Source organism: Nothoprocta perdicaria, unplaced genomic scaffold (genome assembly GCF_003342845.1).
Source record: "Nothoprocta perdicaria isolate Ctin4 unplaced genomic scaffold, notPer1 scaffold_67, whole genome shotgun sequence".
Lineage (NCBI taxonomy): Eukaryota > Metazoa > Chordata > Aves > Tinamiformes > Tinamidae > Nothoprocta > Nothoprocta perdicaria.
This window is the reverse complement of record NW_020455943.1, coordinates 2,010,097-2,026,976: the sequence shown is the minus strand read 5'-3', so window position 1 is coordinate 2,026,976 and position 16,880 is coordinate 2,010,097. Positions and strand designations below refer to the sequence as shown.

General features: G+C 44.0%; 1 protein-coding gene across 1 annotated transcript; it reads right to left on the bottom strand.

Annotated features, from left to right (window-relative positions):
* Nucleotides 1-3,982: 3,982 nt before the first annotated feature.
* Nucleotides 3,983-8,607, bottom strand: ARRDC5 (arrestin domain containing 5). The gene is made up of 3 exons (XM_026050269.1): nucleotides 8,355-8,607; nucleotides 5,269-5,445; nucleotides 3,983-4,617 (listed from the first exon to the last, which is right to left on the bottom strand). The coding sequence occupies exons 1-3, from the start codon at nucleotides 8,605-8,607 to the stop codon at nucleotides 3,983-3,985; spliced, it is 1,065 nt and encodes a 354-aa protein (XP_025906054.1).
* Between the last annotated feature and the right edge of the window lie 8,273 nt (nucleotides 8,608-16,880).

Genomic DNA, 16,880 nt, shown 5'->3' with positions numbered 1-16,880 from the left:
CAGCAGGTTTCAAACACTTTTATGACTAATTCCTCTCTCTCTCACACACACACACACACACACACACACACACACAGGTGTGGATGGACCTGTGGTTGTAACGGGAGTGATACGCACACCCACTCCCCAGGAGCAGGAGTCCCACACGGCATGACCCTCCGGGCGCGGGTGTACCTTCTCCATGTGTCCCCACATTGCTCTCTACAGACCAATGCCAATGGCATCCCATGCTGGCAGTCATCTTAAGTTAAATTCAGCAATCTTAAGTCAGCTTTGCTTTGCTTGTAGAACTGTTGATTTGGGGCAACCACTGCCTCTGAAAGCCCAGTTTGGGATTTTGTATTCAACGCATACGGAGTACACCCACCTCCCTGTCCTCTGGGCATGCTACCAAGAGGATTCTTGCAGACTTCCTCATCTTCAATCCCTTGATCATTAGCCTGATTAGAACAAGACTTAAGCATTTTCACAATTAATTTGCAGTAATTTTGCATATGCAAGCCCTAAATTCCATTTTAATTCAGCACAGAATCATGTTTATCAACACTATGTACCTTCCAACTTCTGCTACAATTCATAGTTCGGGATTCAAAAGTACTTCAAAAAAATATGTTAAATCCAAACGCCATCCCTTTCACTGGTCAAAGTGCTATTAAAAGATCCCGTGTTGCATTTACTTTTCTAGATGGCTCTTTTGACACTGTCTTGGCAGTGCTCTATGAGAATGAATCACTGCATTGGAGATACCATAAGTTCAGTTCAACCAACAGACCTGTTTCCATGTTGCATGCTATTTCTTTCAGTGGAGGGGTCAGACGCCCATCAATCACACTTCTATTTGTTCCTATCATCATCACCCATCATCTTATATTATTCCTACACCTTATGCCTTTAATACTGTCCCTATCTCTCTGCAATACAAATCCTGATATTACTCCTGCACAAGTATTACTTCTGCCGTAATTTCAGACACTGACACTTGAACCAAAACCAAATCCCAATGCACATCGATACTGGGTCTTGTTTTTAATACTGTTTATGGACATTGCCATTATCTATTCCCACACATCTCATAATTGCCGAAACTAATCATATCAACTTGTTGTATAACATATCTGCTGGGTTTAACACTGCACCGTTGCAGATCATGGGTCAAGCAATTTGATTGTTTGTCATATTATAATATGTTAAATTCTTAAAGGAATCATTTAGTGCTCTTGCCAAGCTAAAAGCTGCTGAAGTAGTGGCAAGCTGCCATAGTAGTGTCATTAAACATTTTTTGTTCCAATTAAAATGATAGTTTTCACACCTTCTTGCAAAATAAGCCTGCTTGATTCTGTTCCTGTGTCTGTAAATCTTACTAAATCTTGGCACCAGGCTTGAAGACTTCTCACTTGGATTTCTGTATCAAGACCTTCCAAAACCCCCTGGGTGACTGAAAAGTTTTCTGCTTTTGGTTAACTCCCATGACCTTTCATCGTGCCCAAAACTAATCTTTGTGAGATTGTGAGATCCTAACAGAATATTGTTCACAAAGTTTGTTAAACTTCATTTGAATAATATAGTCACCTGGAGGGCCCATTTATACTTCATATCTTTCTTTTCCTAACAGTAATGATGGCCAGGTTTTTACTTTAGTCTTTTTAACATCAGTTTCCCCTATACAATATACTGTAATTCAATTAGACCAAATTTTATGGCATTAGCCCAATATCATCCTTTCAAACTGTCTCCTAAATCTTAATAAACACTGTTAATAGACTGGCTATCCCTGGTGTTGCTGGTTCTTCCACTAAAAGGATAGCTATAAACCTTTGACCGATTTCCTCATCATCCACAAAAATAATCTAATTCCAGCTGTTCCATGTTTACCAATGAAGGTGATGGTGAAGGCAATATCTCTCTTCGTCTTTGGCATCAGTTGTCCAAAACTTAGCTACAACACTCCATTCAGTCGTGGTGCTGGGAGATTTATCATTATGTAATCAACTCCCATATGAAACCAACAATATCACCCAAAAGATGACTGTCTTTCTCCTTCATGCCTCAAAATAAAGACATCTGCTTTCCCATATCTTTCCAAGGAAAATGTATAATTATCAGGAACATTTTGTGTTCTTCCATATATGAATTGCACACATACTCTTCTTCCTTGTCCTTTGCTAAGGTAACATCCTATGTTTGGTTTAGGATGTTCCACCAGTTCTCATTTCACTTCCTATTATCACCTGGTAAGCTTTCACCTGACAAATTTCCTGGCAAGGCATGGCATAGGTGGTTTCTTAGACCTCTTGTTCTCTTCTGAGAATACATGGCCATTCTGAAGTGTTCAGTGTCTTGCGGTGAGTCCTACACTGCTTATCACGTGTTGTAGTTTGGCTTTTGTGGTTAGGATGCATGAAGGGGAAAGCGTGTATTTTTATTTGTCTCCTGAAAGTCTTAAGAAATGGCTTCCCGCAGGGACCAGAGTCAAGAAGTGGGCCTTGTGTTTTCCTGAATGTTTGGCTAATGTACGCTTGGTGATTCTCAGCTGCAGCGCCTAACGATGTGCGCTGTCCATTGGTCCATGGAAGGAAGGTGCCTATGGAGGCCAGCAGCAGTGGTGATGGTGATTCTCTCACAGGTGGATTAGATTTCATCACCCAAATCAGTGGAACAGTGGCCTATAAGGGACACACCTTCATGTGACTTGAGGCAGAGCAGAAAGTGAGCAAATACTGTAATTCCCACATGCTGTATAAGTGGCTGGTGCCACTTCGGTGATTGTTAATAATGAGACAAAATACAGTATCTTAAGTGTGGCTGTAGTAACAGAAGAAGTCAAAGTATGAAACATTGGCGCTCTTGCAGCCTGCCCTGAGATTCCAGAGCAAGTTTGCTTACAGATCTTGTGCATTGATGTGGTTCAATATTAGTCTAAAAATAGTATAAATTTAAAAACCAAGACAAAGAGAGTTCTGTTTTGGGGGGTTGTGAGCAAAGCAAGGGTTCAGGAATCAACAGAGGAGCATGCAAACTGCAGAGACTCCTTACCAGAACCAACCAGCCCTGTGGCACTGCTGCACCATTGCTCTCCAGTAACCCCACAGCCTTAACACAAACGCTGCAACTCCTCTGCAGTTCTGCCATGTTGTGCTCAATTGTTCACCTTGTCTGGGTGCTGGAGCTGTGCAAGGACCAGCAAAATGCTGGGGCTTCCAGAAGGTTTCTTGAGAGTGTCCTTGCCACTCAGCTTAAGGGCCCCTTTGCTGGGAGCTGGCCTGGGGTGGCTCCTGTAGCTAACAGTGGCTGGTGACCTTAGCCACTGATTCCAGAGGCAATACTGAGTAATTGGAAAAATAGCAGCTATGAGAATGTCCGTTCCAAGTACATTTCCCCCTTCCTCTTTAGCATCCTTCTGGCAGCAGAAGCTGCTCGTACTCCTTCCCAGGCAGCAGCTTTCCCAGGGCCACAGCCTGAATGAATAACCTGAACAACGTGGGTTTGTGCTAGTTGTGCCCAGGCTGAGTGCCTGAATTCTACTGCAGAGCAAAGGAAAGGGGCAAAGGGAGGCAGGACATGCTCCTACTTGCTGGATTGGCAGACACAGGCTTTGCATATCCCTGGCTGCTTGGCTGCCCCTCTCAGCCTGAGGTTTCCCGGTCCCCACTTCCCTTCCAGCAGCCGGCTTTGCCACAGGAGCTGGTGGGAGCAGCTCCTGCAGGCCCTTCATGCCTCTGCAGGTCTTGCCTGCCCTGCTCATCTTGCAGATGGTCTTCAAATTTCTGGTTCTCCACATGCAGCCTGCACTAAGTTCTGCATACTGTCTGTTTTGCCAGGTAGGGGAGAATGGCCATTTTCTGGGCATGCAAACTGTGTCCTCTAGCTAGGTGCTGTCTATCGCCATCTTGTTTCGGGAATCACTGGAACATCTATGTAAATGCAGGCTCGTCCTGTGAAAGCAGACAGCTAGTGTGCATGAATTACACAGAAAAAAAATCCTTTATTCACTGGATTCACTATCACTTGGTTCTACGTCCTTCTCAGGAACATCTCTGTCAAGGTCATTCCCCTCCGAGTTATCTCCTTCATTTTCACATGGATTTCCCATGCTTTGCTCCTCATAGGCAATCTCAGGCAGTGCTACGATGATGGGCAACCTGCCCACCATGGTGGATGGGGTACAAGGAAGGTTAGAAGTTCCTACCAGCTCATACCTGAATGACATGATTTCATTTTCCATGCGCGTGCTGGTGATGGGCAGCGGCTTCGGCAGAACCAGCGTGCCAATGACTCGCATGATCTGGAAGGGGCCTGTGTTTGTCCGGGACTCCAGCCTTGTCACCTCACTTCGGTCTTCCAAGGAGCGTTGCTCTCCTCGGTTGTTGACACCCTTGTACAGCACAATGCAGTGCACCGCAAAAACTACCTTTCTGATGTACTTGCATGTCCTGTTGGAAATATCTGTCACAAAGACAATGTGATCACCAGGGGAAAATATATTTTTCTCCAGGTACATCCGAAGGACCACAGAGCCATGACCGAAGCAACAGAGGTAAACTGCATCTTTCCTAGTTTCCACCACCAATGGATCCTGCACAAAGGTGGGAGAGAAAGGCAAAGCACAGTGAGTTCTTGGTGTTAGATATGCAGAAATTCCCTGTACCACAGTTGAGGTTGCTCAACCCTCCCAGCGGGCCCTGCTGTCCACATGCAGCAGAGTCCTCATTGCTGCATGGAATGTGACACGGCTGAACTATCCTGAGCATCTGGGCAGTGATATGTATGTGCACACATAAACCTCACCACCTTTAACCATTCACACCCAAAACTAGACAGAGGCCACAAAATGGTTAAAATCAGTATGTTTTAACTGTCTTGATGGTTGTTGACTGACTGTGCCAGCTTAGGTAGACCAAAAGTGCCTACATGAAAAAGGGACTTTCTGGTGTGAAGGTTGCTTTAGGACTTAGACTTCAGAGAAGGCAAATAACCTCCCACCTCCCCCATCTTGGATCTTAAGGCATGCCCCGCATATTACTTTTGAACTTTTACAATGCATCTTACGTGCTAATAAAGAAACACTCTGGTGCAAACATAGGACAAAGATGGCAGAACATATTGAAGGTGTCAGTTGGTCACTAAAAGGAAGAAGATGGCTTAGCTGGAACTAAAGATTCACGGACACTCGGTGGTGTCTTTCTAAAGTGAAAAAAGCAGTAGCTTGATGTGTCTCCACCTCAGCTGTTCTCCTTACCATGTCCTTCACATCTGCTTCATTGTTGCCAAAGGTTCCTTGCAGCAGTAAATATTTCTTCTCTTTAGCTAACACAATTTCACGGCCACTGCATGTCCCTTGAATAAAATATGAGATGAAGCCAATTTTGCTGGTGAATGTCGAGGGAAGACCCGGAGGAAAGCTGAAGTTGAAGTCAAAGGTGTGGACCCCAGAATCGAGCCAGCCATCTGAAAACCAGATAACACCATGTTACTAGGAGTCTGTTAAATACTTGTACAAAATAGTCCGTATGCAATAAAAATAACATTTGGTCCTTCCTCTGCATAACTGTGAGTCCATTTCTTCTAAGGTCTCTCCTATTTCCTTTTGGTCAAATTCAGTTTTATGTGGGTGAGGTCCCACTCTGTGTAATGAAAGACTGTCCCCACTTAGGAGGGACAAACATGCCCCCTTTGTCCACATCAGTCCAGCTCTTGACTCTCCATCATCCAAGATCTGCTTGTTCTCATTACGTGTATCTGCTGACATTTTTGTTGTCCAAACTTGGGTTTTCTTTTCTTCTAGTACCTTATGCCAAAACCTTCGTTTGAGCAATATCACTAGGACATGTGACACTTCCAGACTTCTGTCCTGCTAACTTCATCCCTTTGCAGATGAATTCTACATTGTCTCAAGTTTTAATAACCTAAACTGGATGTTCCTACTGGCAGGAGAGCCCAGATATTGTTTCCTCACATTGTGGAGGATTTACCAGCCAGCGTAACAGTGTTTTCAATCAATTGGAATTGTAACTCTGAAGAGAAGAAATGCCTAAAACAAACTGAAAGGGAAGAAACTAAAATTCATCAGCCTTTCAGATAACTGCAATATAAGAAAGTCATGTTCTTTAATCTGATGGTTTGTAAAAACCTGCAACTCTCAGGGCCTTATCTCACTTATACCAAGTTCTCTGTAAGTTCTTGTTTCCATAGAAGACTTTAAAGTGGGAGCAGACTTCAAAGTGGAAGAAAAAGTACAATTTAACCTTGAGAGAAACAGGCCTTCGCCTTCTGGAATGATCTGTGGATGGGTCCTGGGGTGACTGGGCTGCCTTGTAGCCCCTGCTGGAGGGCACGTAGGATGCAGTATAGGTTTTGCAGTGTGTGGATTGACCAAAAAGTTCTGTTTTCTCCATCTCTGCTCCAGATATGACCTTAAGAGCTTGTCTGTGTGCACAGAACTGAAGTGGGTCAGCCTTCACATACAGCAAAAGCTTACACATACTTACTCCAATTTACTTTAAGCCTATTTATTTTACATCACTCATAAAGAGACTCTTGAAAAACTGCACTTCACCTCCTGCATCGGTCCTCGAACTAAGAATGATGGTGGTCTTAATCAGTGTCACTGAGTTCCCTTTGGAAGTGGAGGTGCAGCCACTTGCCTTGCCTCTCGGTTGCTCATGGACATGAGTCCCATAGCCCAGGAGAACCAGTCTCTCTGTGGCCTCACAAAACTTTATCTTCCTGAACCGCATGACAGACTTGGCTCCAAGATGATGGTGGTGGCTCTGAGAAAGTGTGAATAGGTTGTCGGCAGGTACGACTTGAGGGATGACCTTTCTGTGAAGGACATAACCAGTTTCTTGGGGTGTGACTGGCCTTGAAAAGCAGCACATGAAGTGGTCTGGGCGAGTTTGCTCTGACCAGAGGTTGCTGCTGCTGCTGAGGATGGTTACTGGTAGCAGTGCAACTCGGCTCTAACAATCTTAGAGATGTCACTGGTCATAGTCAGTAATGGGCTACAAGTCAATACCTTAGGCAGCCTTAATTTCAGAGAGGTGTTACTGAATTCCCTATGAAGTATACTTCCCAAGAAGTATGTCCGTTAGGCAACCCCATCCAAGTGTACACATATCTTACATTGGCATAAGATGGGACCAAAGTAGGGCATGTGGTAAGGTCAAATACCAGCTCAAAGGTGCTATCAAGTAACTGCAAGTCAAAAGCTGACACATGCAGCAACCTATTCAAATATATATTCTCATACCCCAGCTTCAGTGGTGGGCATGGAGTACTCGGGGCAAGAAGGGTCATGTCTATATCTTTTATATTTTAATATGATATCTTGAACTTGTGAGAGCACTTCTGCTATTCTGAGAAAAGAAAAAAAATAGATATTGCAGGGCTGCAACATCAGTTTGTCTATAGGAAGACTTTACAGACGGCAGAAGGTCAAGGCTAAGGCTGCAATGCATGTGAAAAGCAAAAATGACCTTTGGACAAGGCAGAGCCTTCAAGTCTGTGAGGAAACGAAGGCTGACCACTGCCATTTGGAGCCTGAATGCAGCTTTTGCGCTTTGGCATGCAGTCTAACTTCAGTACTAACCTAAACAAGGGTGATGACTTTCAGCCTGTGATCTGCAGACTAGATCTCCAGGATTCCCCACAGGTCCTAAGAAAGGATGGGTGAGGAAGGGAAGTGCACCTTTTTGGAGACCTCCTACTGCTATAGCACTCCCTGGAATAATTCACTGGTCTGCAAATAAATACATTTTATGTCATACAGGCCACTGACTTTATTCTTTATAAAAAATCTGTAAGTTTTAATGGCTAGCTCTGTGTTTATATGTGTGCATTTTGGTGTGTGTACCTCACTGAAAACATCATACTTTTGTGGGTAGTTTCAGTGCATGCCTCAGATTTTTCTTGTCTCCCAGTAAAGACACAAGCCTACAGCAGTAACCTTAACTGTAACTCCTTAATGTATTTGCAAATATAACAGGGCTTGTATCACCAGTGGCATATGAGGCAATAAAAAAAATGCAGGTAAGGATTTAGATAAGAGTAACTCAGTAATGTAATTGTGACTAGAGGTTTTCTATATGCTACCGAGGAGGCCATGGTAGCTTTCCCTGCAACCACCATTCACTTCAGCCACTGCCCTTGGGGCACTTCTCATGCTCTGAAATACAACATCCCCTACCAAAACCCTGCAGGTTCATCCCAAGGTCCCTGCTGCTGTGTAATGCAATGAAAGGGAACAGGTCACAGGGCAGAAACAGAGCACATGGACATTGGCACAAAGAAGACTTCCTCCACACTGATCTTCATCAACTACGAAGCTATCATTACATTAACTGGTGCCTGAGTCTTACCACTGATATGGAAATAATGCTCTTTGGAGATGAAGACAGCCTGGTTCCTGCACACAGTGCTCCTGCTGTAGTCCAGGTGGGGATTGTCTTCTTCCTTCCACTCCAGGTAGCCTCTTCCCACCAGCTCCACCTTAACCACGGGGTCCACCAGGGTGCTCCTAAGCTTCAGAACCAGTTGGCCAGCTATGCTGGAGCCTGCCAGGTAGACCTTGTCCTCGGGCAGCACCAGCTGAATTGATATCACAGTTGACATGAGGGACGAGTAGGAGTCAGGCGCTGCCGGAGCCTTGGGGACGCTTCCGTGGTGTTGGGGTTTGTGAGGTCACTGCAGCCAGAACCACGGCCTATCCCAATCCAAGAACCCTGTCTGTTCATTACCAGCACTTAATTAATGGGAAATCAGCTTCGTGTTTAGGATCCCTCTAGGGAACGCAACAGTTAAACCCTCAGACTAGCCGGTGAGAATACCCCTCACGAGCCACATGGCACCCCAGGGCATGGGTGCCTATGTATTGCATCCCCTCAGTTCCAGCAGACTAAATAGATTAGGGCTGCTCATGGTGTCCAGCAGTGCTGGGGGCGGCTTCTGGCAGTGCCAGCCCTGGTTTTGGGGTCTGCTCTCTTTCTTCCCCCTTCTCTTTCAGTTTTGGTCCCTGTCACACTTGCACGTTTCTTTTCAGTTTGTTTCCAGGAGGAGACTTTCTCTCAGAAGTCTCCTGGTAATCCTCTGGCTGCTATTTAATTCAGTTGACAGTCATCTTACACATATTTCACCATTGCTACTTTCCTTGTAGTGTTTTCCACCTGAATTTGAAGACAAACTTCTTGACTGTGAGGGTGACAGAGCACAGGAACAGGCTGCCCAGGGAGGTTGTAGAGTCTCCTCCTTGTTGAGTCTCCTTCTCTGGGGGTCTTCCAAAGCCGCCTGGATGCCGCCCTGTGCCCCGTGCTCTGGGCCCTGCTTGAGCAGAGGGGTTGGACTAGATGATCTCTAGAGGTCCCTTCCAACCTCAACCATTCTGTGATTCTGTGATTATCTGTTTTGGGCAACCAGCATCCCCAAAGGCACAGTTTTGGTTACTGTGTTCACATACACTGTGTACTTGCTATCATCTCGGCTCTTGGTTTCTGGGCACAGTACCGAGAGGGGACGTGCAAACTCGCCCACAGCAAACCACTAGTCGTGGGTAGTAAAAGTGCTGCCAGCATAAGGGTGGCCAAAGTGTGCTATAGGAAGACTACAACAACAAGTATCAGAGAGATCTGAGCGCAGCAGGACAAGCAACCTGCTGCGAAACCATCCTCTGGGCAGCAAGGTCCTGCAGCTCTGCTGGGACCATGGGCTCTCATTCATCAATGCAGGATGGATGGCAAGATTTTACTATAGCCTAGTGACCTTGCCCATGGCTAAAGACAAATGACAGAGGTGAGACACAGCCCACTTTGTCTCCTGCTCTTTGTCCTATCACAGCAATTCCAGGCTGCAGAGCTGCTGCAACTGCGTTGTCCCACCAAGGGGAAAACACATTTCTTCAAATAAATAAATAAAAAATGAAAAAAATGAAAATAACCCCACCAAAACCACTGTGAGTCTGATCAGAGAGACTCCTCAGGTGCCTTGGATGGAATAGGCGCACTACGCTCTGACCCACGTAGGTGTGGGACAGGAAGAGCGTCCAGCAGAGGAGATCAGAGATGCATGCTCCGCCTGGAAGAGCGGGATAAAGACAACCCCAGCGGGCCCTGCAGTGAGGATCACATTCGCTGCTGGTGCCAGCAGACATCTGTGAGCCACCGACGAGCTGGGAGCCCAGAGTAGAAGTGCTGGCACCGGCTCCACAGAACCCGATTAAAGATACAATGTTCTCAGCTGCAAGCTGGAGGATGTGGGCACATGGTGAGAAACGCTGAAAATTAACTGAACAAGGCAGCCAACAGTTTGGGAAACAAGTCACACCACGCTGAACTTCAGACGTTCCCTCCTCCATACTAATTAGTCACTTGCCTGAGCTCTGTCAGGATTCTCCTTCACTGCCTCTGTACTTTTTCCTTGCTTACCATGTTGTTTTCTTAAGAAAAAGAGAGAACTGAATTAACATGCTGACTGCAAACTGTCACTCAGTCTCGCTTCTTGGCTGCTGCATCCCTTTCTGCGAGCCCGTGCTTGTCTTGCCTTATTAAAAAATACGCTCTTTGGGAAAGAACTGTTCAGTGCCCTGGGTTATAGTGGGGAGGAACAAACAGCAGCGGTTTCGCAACTGGGCCCAGAATAACCAATAACAAAAAATATCCCTTTTCTTATTTACACTTGGAAGTTTTCAGAAGTCACTGCCTTGCACACAAGTGTGTGGTTATGAGTGGAAAAAATAGCTCATAGCTACTTGCATGAGTGATGGTATATCGTCAAGTAAAAAATTATAATCATGGATTATATATGAATTGAATACTAAACTCCCATGGTTTGGTGTTCAGGCACTGATTTATGCTTTACAAAAATAGCTTATAGCTATGATCTCCATGCTACCAGTACACCAACCCAATATTTCATCTCAATCTGTACATCTCCTGAGAATTTTAACTGCAATTTGAGCCTGCAATCAGCCAGGAAAGGAAGAAGCATTGCTTTTAAGTCACAGTTTGTTCTCTTTTCTTAACTTTGATTTCTGTCTTTAAGTTAGACAAGCTAAAACGAGTTCTGCAAATGTTCCTTTGCATCTTGTGACCTCTCTGACAAAATGGTCTTTAAATTCCCTTTCCAGAAGAAATATACAGTATACTTTCATCAAAAGCAAACTTCAAAAGATAAAGAACATTATATTCTGTCTTTGCGTATGTTGATATGTGGTAACATTGATTTTGTGCTTTCAATCGAAATCAGCTAAAATAGAAACCTTTATCTGAATTTTCTGAGCTTCAGAAGTTAAAAATAGAAGGATCCATGCCTTGATATATTTATTTTTGCAAAACAAAACCTGACTTCCCTAGCCCCTTTTAATTTATTTAAGAGCTTGTATGCAGCCTTACTGTGTTTTGTAGGCATGTCCAGTCATCAAGCACTGTCATTTTTTGCTATGACTTTCATTGAGTTCCATTCTCTGAGACTTTATAGGGTTATAGCCCTAGATTTGAGCTTCCTTCCTGGTTTCCCTTTAAAATTTTTAGCCTTAAAATCCAAAGGGAAACAAGAGGCCAAATCCATGAGGTGCTCGTGTTGCACTTGGATAAAACACATACCAATGTGCTAATGAGGGTCCAGGGTGATGGGGCTCAGGCCACAAGGGCTCGTAGACTCTGTGGGTCATCATCACAACTCCCTGAGACCTCCGTGTCCTCCTGGTGTCTGTAGGAACTGGCTGTGGTGAAGCTCAGGCAAGACCCGGCCGGTGGGGTTAGTGATGGGGCTGTTTTGTACCCACAGAGGGCTGAATATGAAAGTGTCTCTCAGACACTCGTTTGTATGCTGCTGCTCTCCACTAGAATATGAAGGGTCTGCATTTGCACACAAATTCCCTTTGTGATTTGAGTGAATTGAGCTGCCTTGGTAGCTCTCCCGATAGTGACATGTGGAAAATGGAGCACCTGCATTTGAATTTTAAATTTCTTGTGTTACTGGAGAATTAGGCCCTACAAGCAAAGAGTGCTTCAGATACTAAATGCTGGCATTGGCTTTCTCAAAGCTCGGTTTTTAATACGTTTGTTTCATAGCCAGTGAGATAACTATGAAGAAACAGAAGCACAGACTCTCCGTAAGCTCAGTTCACTAAAACATAGGTTTTACTAGAGATTATGAACTGGGCAAAAAGAATTCAATCTTTGCTTTGCTTGGCATTCTTTGCCAAGCAGACATTCTCTATAGGAAAATACTGTGACAAACACTGTGAGTGGGACGATCAACCTGGGCTAAGAGGCATAATTCCTCTTTGGCTTTCCCATGCATTGACTGATTCACTTGGGAATTACAACGTTCAATTATCTTTTAATATTCTTTTTTGATTATATTTTATACAAATAATCACAACTTCACTAATAATGTTTTGAATATTATCTGTGAGAGTATGATAAAAATACGCTTTCTTCAGTTCTCATCTAACTCCTAAGATCCTTTATTTGCAACAGTGTTAGTTCTACCTGTCTCCAATATTAGAAGAATTTTTTTTTTTCAGCTCTGTGGATATCATGGAACATGTTAAAATAACACATAAACTGCTAAACTGCTACCTTTGCCAGGTGATTTTCTGCTAAGGTGTCCAGCAACAGCTTTGAAGAGATGTGTCATACAGGCACACAGGGACAGCAATTTCATCAAAAGGCCTGACAGTGCAGTTGCTGGGTTTTGACACCTTTTTTTTGCAGGCATCAGTGGAAGTCAGACTGGCTGTAAATTCAGACCACCTCCTTCATTCCTTGTCTAATCTTAGCTTTTAGTGGCTCATTCAAAGGTAAGATCCATTTTAGAAATTTATAACTATACTTGGCAAGTGACGGGGGTTAAAGAAATACAGCAGAGCCAGCAAGACTTTAAAGCTCTACCATGATAGATCTTACCTGGAGAAAGTGCTGCAAAGCTCTCAATAACTACTTGTAAATTGTAGAGCTTGAAACAGGAAAAACATGTTTTCTCCCTGACACAGTGGCACAAAGCCTTGGCTGAAGCCCTTGCCTGGCCTATCCATCTGGTTGATGGAAGAAATGAGATATCGATTTTTCTTATGATCAGAAACTTAGAGAAGCCACAAAACTAGCAAGCAATACAATTTATTACACTCTTAAGTGAGATGCTGGAAAACTTTTTCTAAAACACATATTCCTATTTAGCAAATGTGATTTAAATTGTGGTACTCACCTATAGAACACACACTACTACTAGGTTTGCTAGCGATGAGAACTGACATGGCTAGGAAGCGACTTGCACGCTGTGGTTTTCCGTGGTACAGATGATCTGTTCACTGAAAAGACAGAAAAAAATCATTTGTAAATCTGCAAGTCTGTGTCAGAACCACTCCACAAAGTTAGCAGCAGTTGCCACTCATTTCAGGAGAAATGCGTGCACTGCTTTCACCTAAATTATAACTCATTTCATTTGCAAGAAGTGAAGACCATAATGTAAAACACCATAAGGGCTTTAATTCTTTCAGCTCAAAGTCGCTTGCCTGCGATAGTTAAAACACAGTATTCAACATCATTAGCATTTTTGGGTTACTTCATGCCTGTTAAAGAGATACAGTAGCTTGAAACTTCTCTAATAAGCTGAAGAATCCCAGGTGGCCAAAGTTTTCCATAGGAGGCCTGTTAATGATGGCCCAGCACTCACGCCGTAAGCATCTGCTCTGCTGACTGCCACTGCTTTAAATAGCCCCTCAGTCTGTCTGCATTTAAATCAGGAAGCAGATAAATGGACCTATTTTGGTGTCAGGCCTTCATTACCAGTGAGAGGGACAAAACACCAGCTGGAAGGCCACGCAGCAGCACCCCAAGCCCTAGAGCTCGTTCATTGCACATCCTGCAGGCTGGCAGTATCTTTAAAAGAAAAAGCAGTGCAAAGGAAAAAGTGGTGTTGTTGCTGACAAAAGGAGCTTCTCTGGGCTTTGTTTCAAATCAAGCGTACGCAGAAACAGAAGCTACTTGCTCAGCACCTTCCACATCATTTTCACCTCTTATCACCTGGAAACAGGAGTTGAGATCTGTGAGCTGGGGTCTCTGTCATTGGAAAGGACTGGGTAAACTAGGCAATAATGTACAGCTCCGTGTCAGGCCCTATAATTAACTCTGCACTGGGGCAATTGAAAACTCTGAGGGAATTTAATGGGGCTGAAGAAAATAGCTGCCTTGCACCCCTTACCTCCACATCCCTTGATAGTCTCCCCAAAATCCATCTGAAACACGGGCTAGATTCGACTCCACAATGATAACGAGAGGAGCTAAAGCAAACAAAACTCAAGCCCAGTAATTAACCTTCATGATGAAGTGTCAGAAAACAAGCCTGATCATCCACACAGGCATTTAATGTGAGGAAAATCTTAAGGGCAGATTTATTAGCACTAAATTGAACCTGAGGAGTTTGTGCAAGTTGCCTTCTCTTTCCCCCAAAGTTTCTCATTCATTACTCCTTATCTCATGCTGTGCTCTGAGCAAGGGCTTGTGCTTGCCTCTGGAGCACACCATGGAAGAGCTTCTCCCTCCTACAGAGACTTCTGAAAATCTGCAGTGACCTCATGACAAATGAGCATCAAGGAGAGGGTAGGATTTAATCTGGAATTCTTGGCTGTGTTGGCTTTTTTGGAGGCGAGTCCTTCCGCCAAAGTGGGGTGGAATTAGGGATTTTCCAGAAAATGGTGATAGATCTGCTCTGTTTTTATTTTTTACCTCAATACTGTGTATAAAACACCTGCTACATCTACAAGCATGTCTTCCATTATACTTGGTCCATCAGGAGAGTAAAGTTGTTAAAAGCAGCCAGTTCTCACCTGGAAAGCTTCCCAGGAGCTTGATGCTCTCTCCTTTCTACTGAAGCATTTCCTCCCTGCTTAAAATATTCATTATATCAATGGAAGGTGCAGGAGAATGGCTTTCCTGACTAATTTTCAGTGCCATTTGTTGCCAACATGTAGTTTATTATAATCAGCTCCTGATGGGAGCTTGTTGCTTCATAATTCTCTACAGGACATATCCATGATAATCAGGGAGGAACTCCGTGAAAACCCCTTCAGGCAGTAGTGAACCCACTCTCAAAGGAGGTTGTAGCGAGGTAGGGGTCAATGTCCAGAATAACTACCAAGAGGAAATGGCCTCAGGGCAGGGTCAGGTTAGATACTGGGAAAAATTTCTGCATGGAAAGAGTAGTCAAGCATTGGAACAGGCTGCCCAAGGAAGTGGTGGAGTCACAATCCCTGGCAATGTTCAAGAGATGTGTAGATAAGGCACTTAAGGACATGGTTTAGCGGGGCTGTGTTGAAGGGCTTGCAGATAGGTTCAATGATCTGGAAGGTCTTTTCCAACCATAATGATTCTATGATGCTTATATTTTTTCTTTTAGCTTTCAGAGTCAGGCCTAGAAGCATATGTCTTCAACTAGATTTGGAGTCATAAATAATTGAAATGCACTGACAAGTGGTAGTTTGGGTTGATTGATTTACACAGTGAGCAAAGCAAAGTGGCTGTGACCTAGATCTGCCTTTGGCAACCACAAAACTGGGAGGCAACAGGAGAGGCTCATCAATATGCCACCAGATGGGAAGCCAACCATGTTTTCTTATGAAGCCAGGATGCTGGCCTTCTAAATTACTTGTCATTCATGCAACACATAGTCTGTGTTTTCATTTTTTAACAGCTCCCTTGGCTTTTCCAGGGGTGTTGGATGTTCCTCAGTGTCTTGTTTTGCTTTAGTGGCCAGCGAATTAAATATGAAAGCAGTGCAGACCTAATGAATGAAATCGTCATGCATACAGTGCCAGGAACCTCTGCAAATAAAGCCCAGTAACACATAAGAGAAAGAAAAGGAAAGGGGAAGGGAAAAAAAGATAGGAAATGGGAGAAAGGAAAGGGTCCAAGCTGGGTTTGTTTTTTTTTCCGTCCCATTAGCGAAACTCAAAGAAAGGAGAAAAGTCCTTCACATGGCATTTGAATACCACTATTAAAGTGAGGGGGATAAGTTTCTTTCATTTAAATGAACTTTCTTCTCAGTCAGTCAAGCCACCCGTGTGAATTCGTGCCTTCTGCAAGGGCTCACCGGCTTTAATTTTCCATGATTGCACAAATCAGTTGTGATCAAAAAGGGAAAACCAGGTACATTGCCCATCTGTTACCACTAAAACCTGAGCGGAGCTTACTGTGCCATGCGGTGCCATTGCTTCTGCTCTTCTGCACCGACCTCATGCTTTCAGATGGTTTATTATTTATGGAGGCAATTTTAGCTCTAATGCAAAATACGTTGTTCTTTTCAAAAAATCAAACCACACCGTATTAAGCATGAATTGCATGAAATTTCTCATCCTGTTATACCTTGATGAGGGCTAGGAAGTGCACTTTGTATCAGTCCTTGCAGCCATTATAGTTGATTTTTTATTAATGTTTCCCTTGTATTTCTCTATTTGCTCCTAGTGGAGACAGGGGATAAAACGGGAACTCTCCAGTGACTAATTTAACATTTTTGAATTCCACGGTTGTTAACAAAAGACTGAGCAGTCCAGTGAGTAAAAGCTATCTGGAAAGTTCAAACTGACACCGAGATTACATTCCCTGGGGGTTGTGGGGCTTTTTTATTGTTATTATTATTAAAAATCATTCATTTTATGATTGTTGTTCTCCTGCAAGACAGCGTTTTTGGGAAGATTTAGCAGTGCATAAATGAAGGGGGCAGCTCCGTGAGCACCTGTCACTCCCGTGTTGGATTAAATCCATGCAGGCTGCGAGCCCTGAGTAGTTGCCAGCACTGGGCGCTCTGCATCCCCTATGGTGGATCCCGATTCAATGGGGTGGGAAGCTCTGGGATGCAGGGAGACGAGGCCACCAGCATCTTGTTCCGCTGCG

Coding starts and splice junctions, on each gene's coding strand:
- ARRDC5 (XM_026050269.1), bottom strand. CDS start 8,607: ATGTCAACTGTGATATCAATTCAGCTGGTGCTGCCCGAGGACAAGGTC. Junction 5,446..8,354: donor GCATTATTTCCATATCAGTG/GTAAGACTCAGG, acceptor TCTGGTTTTCAG/ATGGCTGGCTCGATTCTGGG. Junction 4,618..5,268: donor TTTACTGCTGCAAGGAACCT/TTGGCAACAATG, acceptor CATATCTAACAC/CAAGAACTCACTGTGCTTTG.